The sequence below is a fragment of the Syzygium oleosum genome, unplaced genomic scaffold (genome assembly GCF_021117445.2).
Source record: "Syzygium oleosum isolate NSW1041296 unplaced genomic scaffold, Sole_v2.1 Sole_v2.04, whole genome shotgun sequence".
NCBI classification, from domain to species: domain Eukaryota; kingdom Viridiplantae; phylum Streptophyta; class Magnoliopsida; order Myrtales; family Myrtaceae; genus Syzygium; species Syzygium oleosum.
The window spans coordinates 3061333-3071871 of NW_026607488.1; the positions used below are offsets into that span (position 1 = coordinate 3061333).

Consider the following 10539-nt stretch of genomic DNA (forward strand, 5'->3'; position numbering starts at 1 on the left):
GGTTAATTGGTGGGCCCCCAATCTGTTCCGGTGTTTGGTGAATATCTTAACAAAGAAATCTCATAATTGATGCTTGTTTCAAGTGGAAATTGCCATCACGATTGGTCTGGCGAGAAGTGACCATAGACAGTTGGTCTGATAATGCGAGATAGAGACCATGGATGATGCAATACCAAGTTAGCAGTTGATGATGGTTGTTGTGCATAGTTGCGGGTGTATTACAATGACTTAGAGATTCAGATTGAGATAAGCTGATGCAGAAGAATACCTAAATTAAGGGGGAGCAAAACCTAACACTAAGCTCACACGTGAGGGGGAGATTGTTGAGATTCACATGTGAGTTGTGTTAGAGAAATTCCACATCGGATAATTGATATGGAGTTGAGCAGTTAATATATCATAGTTGGCTCATAACTCATTAGTTTAACTGTTTGAGTAAAGGTGAGTCCAACTGGGTATGTTAACGGACTCGGGATCGGGCTCGGGCTCGGACTTGGACTTGTACTCTCTCTTGCCGATCGCCCCAGGTGTAGGTATCAGGTTTCTGCTGCGCATTCCTAATAAAATGGACAGAAAGTTGAATTCGGCAAGAAGTTCGTACACGTGAAAAGAGCTGCAAGGAACACTACGACCACTTTCCCACCGCCCCAACTCCCCTGTCTTCCTCTTGTCCCGTCGAATCTACCCGCGGGGAGGACCAAGAAAAGCCGTCGAACGAGAAGAGAAGGAGAACTTGAAGAGCGTCGGGACTGCACCGAACGAGTAAGGTTTCAAGAGATCAAGATTGGAAAATGACTGCGTGTGAAACCGAGAATCAGTGAGGAAAATTTGTCCCGAACGCGACACCTGAGATTTGAGGATTGGAGGGGTAACCGTCCAATGCTTTTTTCTTCTCGCTTTTTCCCATGTTAAGAGGAGGGGTCAACCCTGCGAACGGTCGTCAAACTGTACTTGAGACTACGGGCAGAATCTGACGACTGAGGGGAGCATGGACAGGGATGTTCAAGGAAGAGTTCGAGTCAAACAATCATATGTCTTTGCTCGACCCACTTGGGTCAACGCTTTCCTGGCCTTTCCAAGACGTCACGCATGAGCTTATCAGCTAGATGAGATGACCCGGCTTGGGAATGTTTCTATGAAGGTTCGAAAATGTCAAATCAAAGTGTGATCAATCATATGGGGTCATTCAAGGGTTTCATTGAGACTTTCAAAGCAGATTTTGTTTTTTTTAAGAGATGGGGTCACGTGGGCTTAAGTCCTAACGACGGTTATTAACTTTTAAGTTGCGATAATAATCGGATTATCTAAACGGATAATGATTATTTTGACGATAAATGCTTTACCGCTTTACTTATCGGTAGATTTTTAAAAGGGCGATACTAATACCACGCCCGTTGTGGCTCCGCACGCCCCTGAACGATTGAACGATGAAAATACTCTTCGTGGGTGCCACATCTTATGACTTTATTGTGCAACAATCACAAGAGATCGAAATATTGAAAAAAACAATTGGATAATGTTACACAACCGCACTTTCTTTTCTTGCGAAATTTCCTTGAAAAATACCCCAAATCTAAACCCAACTTAAAATCCCCTTCTTTCTCCCCACCGCCCCTTCTATCTACATTCTATATTTATTATTGTAATGTTGAACCAGATTAAATAATAATCATCCTAAAAGGGCGAGCAGCTATACGAAGTAAAGCTTCAAATAGAGGAAAACCGGCCTAACTGGTTCCGCTTAAATTGTATATGTTTTGACTCTCAATGCCAAGTCCGACCCAAAAAAAGAAAAACCCTCAATGGCAAGAGCCAGGTATTAATCCCATTTTTGGGTATTCTACTTTCCTAGTTCTGAGGCCAGAACTAGCCTAGAAACCAAGGAATAGGTCCCGGCAAGACCATACCGGGGTTGAATCGAACCGGCCAAGCTGATTCTATAGTTGCATACAGGTCTTCGTCGTTGTCCCAGTGCTCTAGCCATTGCTGCGTAACATGCCATTGAATTCTCAGTTGATGCACATAAATCCATCTTGATGTATCTCTCCATCAACTGGATTTGTCACTTGGGATTTCGGAGTAACAATAACATAGCCAAAAACAAAAAGAAGAGGAAGAAATCCCGCAACCATCAAACAACATTGCGGCATCAGTACTCTTTGTACACAAAACAACCATCATCTGTCGAATAAATTAGCAAGCAGATGGAGACGAATTTTTGTAGCTGAAGCTTTCTTTATATAACAAAGTTTCCTTGAGGGCAATGGCCTATTCATCAAGAGCTATATCAACCTACATCAGCGCGCCATTCTGGGCTTGATGTTGTTCGGTGTTCACTATTGATGCTGCCGGCACCAGACATCTCGACATTCTTGTGTTTTATGTCGACCAACTCCATTATCTCATCCCTTGTCATGTTCATCCACTTCAACAGGAGGGCGAATTTTCCGAGCGCATCCAATTTGGATTTTTTCAGCACTACCCATAAGGAATTATCTCTCAAGAAGTCATAATGTTAGGAGGGAAATCATGGAATTGGCAGATTCTGGCCCGTCATTATTGACACTTGGTATTATCCTGTCAGGTGATATGAACTTTACAAACTCTTTCAGTTCTGAAAAGCTGCTGTGCTCACTATATGGCACTTCATACCTGAAAGAGAAACCGCTAGAAAATATATCAATAAATCGTTTCACTTTTTAGCAGAAAACCCTTTCTTTAATGAAACAACTTCTATAAAGATGGAGCGCAGACAACTGAGATTGTTAACCAGAGAGAGGACCCCGAGACTAACTAGTGAAATGGGCACAATGACTAACTCCACAACAGAATTTTCTGTACCAAACAAAGAGCAAATTGCACCATATTTTTCTGAGTTTTCCAGGGAGAAATAAGAATCTGGATGTGTTGGTTTTTGCAGTTCAGGAATAATTTCAAACCAATAACTTCTGGAGAAGTAAAGCTGGACCTATCATTGGTGAGACGTGAAGCAATAGCCAAACAATAGCCAAAGTTCATGTAAGGAGATAATCATGACCTTTCTCAACAAATCGACCAGGCCTTTGAGGGCTTCATTTCAGATTATTAGATTCAATATCACTCGAACATCACCTTATGATGGTTCCCTGCTGCCACCTTCTGCCTGTACACTTCTTCTTTCCTTTACCAAAAGTCCAGCCAGTAGGAGAAAAGGCAACAATAAGACCATACCTTCCCTGACATTGAGAAAAGGAACGTGTATTAGTGAATTGAAAATTCCACATGAACTGTGAAGAAAGAACTAGAAACTCAACAAACGGATACTACAAGTGAGGTGAGATATGCAAACTACTATATATTAGACACCAATGCCCAACTTTAAGTTGGAATTATTTCATGATCTGCGACAAAAAGTAATCTCCTGACATAAGTATTCACTATTTACTCAGACTATTACAGGAGGTAGATAAGCTAATTTTATAGAAAGTCAACTTCACTGAGTACTGTTAGAAGAGACATGAGATAATCTTTAACCTTACCAGATACTGATTAGAAATCTGCTTCAGCCTTTTGAAGTTAGCCAGGGTCCACATAGGCACAACATGGATGTGGCTTTCCTTTTCATTTAATGTAAACCATTGCATGTCCTCCTCAGAGTACCCAAAACATTGTATAATACGCAGCTTTGCAGCACTGACATAAATCTTTTTATGTAGCACACGAGCAACCTCCAAGAATACCCTCTCCTTCCCTGGTTAAGATGACAAAATGGAATCAGCTTATTCGAGTAATCTGAGCAAGGCAGTGGAAACTCACTAGCAGAAGATGATGAGAATTTCATTTCTTTTAAGCCAAGTAGAGGTACATGGTACAGCCATTGCACCTAGGGTAGGGGAGATAGAGAGCCTCGGGGTTGGCAGCGGAAAGGACTTACCGATTGTGTAGCTGCCAATGAGAAAAAGAGTCTTTGGGTTAAAGGATTCAGCTTGAATGGCCTCGACAACAAATTGGGTCACTGCCTCTTGCTTCGGAAAGTCATACTGTGTACAGTAGTGGGATGGGGACTTCAGTCAGTATTTAGGTATCATTGACAATTGTTAGAATATTCACGTATTAAACCACGACTTCATCTAACAGCTTAAACTATTAAAACAGTTGGCAGTGGTCCCACCAAATCTCATATGGTATCAGAGCTAGAGGTCCTAAATTCAAATCTTTCCAGACCCCATTTGTCTCCCCAATTAAATATGTCTACACTTAATACTAGGCAAAAAAACCAGACTAAGCGTGAAAGGGAGTATTAGAATATTTACATATTAAATCACATATTCATCTAACAACTTAAGCTTTTAGAACAATTGGCAGTGGTCCTACCAAATCTCACAATAATAAAATAGGCGAAAATCTCAAGTTGTAATAATGAGCAGTATTTCTCATCATACACAAAAAACAAAAAGAAAGAAGTGAAGAAAATTGATGTCATTGGACATATACATATGAAAGCAATCAGCCTGCCAGGTAAAGTCACCGAAGCACTTGCTCACCTCGGGGTTACAGTAAGTGGTGTCAAGGATAAGAGTATGGATACGAGTTGCTTGCAGAATAGACAGTCCAGCCATCTCTTCACTAAAGCGAAAATCTCCTGTATGGAGAACAGCCTGGATGCATGAAGCACGGATCTCAGGATCAATCTCATCATTGATAACCTACAGTGGTGAGTAGGTCATAATTATGCTAAAATATATAAAAAGAGTCAATTTGTGCCACACCTTGCCAGTAGGTGTCTCAAAGAGGATTACTATGGCACCTGGACAGTGATTAGCTTCTAAGCATGTCACTCCAACACTATCAATTACAACCTTCTGGTTAATTGGTAAAACTTCCAGTCTTTCCCAGGGGATACCAATCTTCAAATTTACAAGCTTTGCAGTTACTGCAGAGCAGTAAATTTTCCCATGACAGAAGGACCTTGTAAGACCTTGATAATCTGCATGACATGCACGATAGTATTGAGACAACTAGGTAAGCATACAAATTAGACAGAGCCAAACTATAAATAAACTAGGAATCCCGTTCACTGCAAATGCAATACAGATTAAATAGAGCATAACCATGAATAGTCGAGAATTCTTATCTAGTGCTCGGCAATTAGTCGAGACTTGTATGATCAAAGAACAAGAAAAAAGGATATGAAGCTGTCTTAAAGACCCTCAATGTTACGTTTCAGGCTTACAGCCAGCAAATTTTCACCTGTCCTACAATCATTTACTCAACCAGTTCTAGTAACATTTTCATTAGGCGTACATACATGCTCATCATAATAGCACAACGAGAATTTTTGCTGGTGTCTTTCTGTAAGTTACATCATGAACTTCTGAAATGGAACTGAGCCCATATATTTGGGTCGATCATAAGTGACTTCACAGAAGATATGGTACTAATTAGTCAGTCTACCAGCTATCATTGCCAGTGAAATCTACCGTTCTTTTGTCTCGGGTATAGATAGAGCAGAAATCTAATGTAGAAACATCCCTCATGTAAGCCCACATAAAAGAAAGCAGTGCTCACTAATTAATTATATTGTTCAAATTATATGTCTGAGCTCACATCTTGTCCATTCATGTAGAGCAACCCAGCCCACCACAGAACAACCTAGCAGCTTGCAGAATATTTTTCCATCACAAGCAACCACTGTAAGATTATCTTTACTGTGGGGAGAAGTTAGAAACTAGATTGTGAGGAAAATATCCTTCGGAACAGTGCCTTCAACCACTCTGTCATAGAAATGTAAATTGGAGTGCCCATGTCAGAAACTAGCGTAAAGAAAATCAATAAGCTAAGCTTTTTAATTTGAGAAAACAAAGAAAAGCCAAGGACTGGATATAATCTATCAGAAACAATTAGGATAACTAGATTTTTTAACCACACTACCTGAATTTGCATCGACACAATAAACCTGAAAATGCATGCTGACCTAGGAGAAATTTTTATTATAATGTGTTTCGAACTTGAAGAAATATAAATAAACAGAGAAAACATGAGACTTACGGTCCATATGAAAGTGAGTGAGAAACCAATGGGAACAGTCTCTTGTAAGATACCGGAAAGCATCCTGCAATGTCAAGGTGGAAAACAGTGCTTAATCATCATCTCACAATAAAAGAGAGAGAATAGTAAGGATTTCAAACGATGGAAAGCCACTTACCACTCGAAAAGGCGTTCCCAGTATACGGCACCACAAGGGAACGTCCCTTGGTTTCGCATGTTTAACACGATCCCTTGGTTTCGCATTTTTAACACGATCCCTTGGTTTCGCATTTTTAACACGATTATTCACTTTGGCACATCCACGACTGGAACTCAACTGTTCCATGACTCTTCTTTGTCGAGTAGAAATGTTGCAGGTCTTTTTCTGAGCTGTAGAGGAGCCAAGAAAATAATCTGTAATCAGCTTGCTTGCAGCTACTTTACTATCACCAGAGACCATCGCTTTAGAAGCACCAGGTTCTGTCTCTGTCATATTATGTCCACATTTTCCATATATATCCACATGCTCTGCAGTTTCTCCTTGGACTCCTTTTTTAAGTTCATTTAGGGCATGCACAATTTTCTTCCTTGGACCAAGAGCAGAAATACCCATCTTCAAAAGATCCTGTGGAATTAAGACAGTGTCAATCACGTCAAAGTAAGGAACTGGAGATTTGACAGGAATACCATCGCCACAACACCAGATAACTGGGATAAAGAGTTAGAAGCCTCTCAAAGATACAACCAAACTGAAATCACCTGGTAAAGCAACCATCCCCTCAAACTTGGACAAAAGAATTGTTAACTGATATTATGATGACAGAGGATATCTTACTTCACCTATCATTTCTTGACTCATGTAATCCTTGAAAGCCTCAATTTTGTAGAAGGAGCACAGTATGAAGAATAGCAGGCTGTTTATCTCATCCATCAAGACTCACCAATGAGACAGTTGTCTAAGTTTTATAAGAAGCTATCGCTTGAAATCCCAAAAGATCACTGCCAAAAGCGTACCTCTTCTGTCATGCACTGCAAGCTGTCCCAATCAATTTCTTCCCTAACAAAAGCTTCTTCATACCTCTCTAAACCGAGGCTACGTAACCATCCAAGCACTGGAGAGATATCAACAGCTGGCTGGGGAGAACTAACAGGAGAGTCGGCGGCTTCCCGAGGGCAAGGTGAAGGTGCCTCATCGGCATCAGGAAATAGAACCTGCAGGAATATCTCAGGCTTAGGTAGTTCCTGGTTTTCAATCCCATATATAGATGGGGAAAATGCTAAAAGAGATCCATGTTTCCTTTATCATAAAGGAAACGACAATAATTATAATAAACTATAGAAGTGTCTCGAACAAGTACAAATCAAACCTAAAACGATCTTTCTAAGAACAGGAAAACACTTAAAGTAATACGACTGAATGATCTTAGGAAAATGATTTGTTTCCAGCTTAAGGCAACGGGAGAAGGGGGAACACAAAGCAACATATTGCTACACATATACATCAAAATGAAAATGCCTGCTTGAACCAGTAGAGATAATTTGCATTCCAGTTGATGAAGCTGTATTATCTGGATCCACTATTTATTTGTGGAAAAAAGAGATGGAAGTATGAGGAGAGCTCATCTTTCCATCTGTCAACTTGTATGCCTTACGCATAAGAGCTCTGAAGAGAGCCACAAAGGAAGTTAGTAACCAAAGAGGTGATGTTCCAGTACAGAGAATACAACCACAAACGTGAACAATTTAATGCGCTTGATATGGGTTTCCTAATCATTTCTCATTAGCCATGGATGAGATGCCAACATAGTGTCCCGATATCATCTTATTCATATCAGTGTGCCACTGTACAGGGTATTATCAAGGGCGGATTGTTCCTACGGATAAAGTGACTGGCCAAGAACTTAGTCAATTTTTGTCAAGCATAATGCGTTCCATGGGTCAAAATGTGTAATTTTGTCAGTAATTTTCATGAAAAGGAACATAAGATGCTGCAGGGAAATTTTCTCATTATCAACTCAGGATTTTTTCTCATCGATCTGACATGAACAAAGTATGACTTGCTCCGTTTGTTTCGCAGAAAATATATAATTTGGAAACTATTTTCCTAAAAGTGATCCCTTGTATTGTTTGAAATAATTAGTTAATGCATATTGTTTTCATTATCGACAACAATTTATATCTAAATTTTCGTGAACGATGAAAATATTTTTTGTTCATTCATTTTTTGTAAGCCGTACAAGCAATCATATTTAGGAAAATATTTTCCAAATCATTCATTTTCCACGAAACAAACGGAGCCTACAATTTTACAGCTAGTGCTGGTGAACCAATGCTAAAAGTTCATACCGCACAGATACTGCACCTGATAATTCATACAGAAGTACAACAAATGGCAATTTATGCTTGAGAAGATTAGTAGACTTGCCTCATCGACTTGGGCCTCTCCCTCGTCAAGACAATCATTGGTATGTATCTGCCTTGACTCATCACTCAGATCTGAAATGTCCACGCCACATAAAGGACAACAAACCAACCCGCTATCGCAATCCCAACCATCCTCTGCTTCCTCTCCAGCTTTGTCATCGGAGTAATGCACGGGTCCCTCATCATCACACAGCTTAATCAACAGATCAAGGTCCGCACCCACCTCGAATTGCTCATCACACTCGTCATCATGCACACCGGAAACCCTATCATCACCAACGTCACTCAGCCCACAATTCGCTTTCGCTGCAATCAACCTGGACTCGATCGAATTGCTACCAGAACCCCCATTCACCACCGACCCATTATTCTCATTCTTGTCAACCCCACCAAAACCTCTATAATTACCACCATCCCTGAATCCAAAATCTACTTTTGCCTTCATCAACCTAGACTCAATCGAGTGGCTCAAATAGCCCTTATTCACCTCCAGCTTCTCATTTCTCTCGCTAGCTCTACCACAGCCCTCCGCCACGTGCCGATCCACGGGCGCGCGCTCGCAATCGATGCTCGACTCTATCAAATCCAAGCTGCAATCAGCATCGGTCAGCTCGAAATCATCCGCCGCGCCGCGGCCCTTGCTCGCATCGGATGAGCCGACAGCCCTCCGACCGAGCGACTCACGCGGCTCGGGGCCGCTCCGACCAACCGCCGAGGCGGGGACGGCGTTTTCCTTGCCAAGGGCTGGGGAAGACCGCTTCGGCTTCTTGGTCGGGCGAGTGCGGTTGGAGGAAATGGTGGAGAGCTGGAGGGGTTTCTGGGAGCAGCTGAGCTTGGGGCGAGTTTGGAAATCGTCGTCGTCGTCGCCGCCGCCGTGGGTGCTGGGCATGGACGGCGGAGGCTGGGTTAGGGCGGCGCCGGCGGCGGTCGTGGCGGTCCGGCGGCGGCGGCGGTCGGCGGAGCTTGAGGAAGGCATTGCGGAGAGGATTTTTTTCGAATTTGTGTTTTTCTTGAGGAAAGTGGAGGGAAAAAAATTGGTCGGAGTTTTGGCAATTTGGAGATTTTGCAGCTTTTCGGGGGCCAAATGAGTCTTTTCATTGAAATCGGGCGGGTTTTCGGCGGGTTCGGGTCCCGGTCATGGAGCAGATTGACCATTTTCTCACCTTTTTTTTTTTTGAAAAAATTCCAATTAAGGACCCCAAGTGGGGTCAAATTCTCAAATAAGGACCCAAAGTGAACATTGTGTCAAATAAGGGCCTGAAGTGCTCAATCAGTTTCAAATAAGGACCCGAAGTGCCCAAAAAGTCTCAAATAAGGACCTGGGTCCTCGGCCGGCCAAAATACCGGCCGGCGGCGAAAAATTTACTGTTCCGGCACCAGAATAGTAACTTTTTCATTTTTTTTATTTTTTTTCTGTTTTTTTCTTTTCCTTTTCCTTTTCCTTTTCCTTTTCTTTTTTTTTTTTCTTCTCTTCCTCCGCGGCCATAGCCGGCCCGGCGGAGGTCGCCGCGCCGGGCGAGGGCCGCCTCGCCCGGGCCGGGCGAGGTCGCCCTCGCCGGCCTCAGCGGGCCGCCCTCGCCGGCGCCGGCGAGGCCGCCCTCGCCCGGGGGGCGAGGCCGGCCGCCCGATTGCGAGCGAGGTCGGGCCTCGCCCGGTTGCGAGGCGAGGTCGAGCCTCGCCCGGCCGGCCGGCGGGCCGAGCCCTCGCCAGATCACGGCGAGGGCTCGGCCCGCCGGGTCGGCGAGGCCGGCCTCGCCCGGTTGCGGCGAGTCGAGCCTCGCCAGATCGCGAGGGCTCGGCCCCGCCGGCGTAGGGCGAGGTCGCCCCGCCGGCGTGGGCGAGGCCGGCCTCGCCCGGCCCAGCGAGGCGGCCCTCGCCCGACGCCGGCGAGGGCAGCCTCGCCTGAGTCGCCGGCCCCGGCGGAGGAAGAGAAGAAAAAAAAAAAGGAAAAGAAAAAAACAATAAAAAAATGAAAAATTACTGTTCCGGTGCCGGAACAGTAACTTTCTCGCCGGCCGGCGGGTATTTTGGCCGGCTGGAGACCCAAGTCCTTATTTGAGATTTTTTGGACACTTCGGGTCCTTATTTGAGACTGATTGTGCACTTCAG

General features: G+C 43.5%; 1 protein-coding gene across 1 annotated transcript; it reads right to left on the minus strand.

Moving 5' to 3' along the window:
• Nucleotides 1–2013: 2013 nt before the first annotated feature.
• LOC115688641 (uncharacterized) lies at nucleotides 2014–9452 on the minus strand. Its single transcript, XM_030614522.2, has 10 exons — nucleotides 8432–9452; nucleotides 7021–7218; nucleotides 6185–6631; nucleotides 6028–6091; nucleotides 4749–4966; nucleotides 4524–4637; nucleotides 3914–4019; nucleotides 3519–3730; nucleotides 3112–3215; nucleotides 2014–2652 (listed from the first exon to the last, which is right to left on the minus strand). Exons 1-10 carry the CDS (start codon nucleotides 9404–9406, stop codon nucleotides 2508–2510), a joined length of 2583 nt encoding a protein of 860 aa, XP_030470382.1. The 5' UTR covers nucleotides 9407–9452; the 3' UTR covers nucleotides 2014–2507.
• Nucleotides 9453–10539: the final 1087 nt, after the last annotated feature.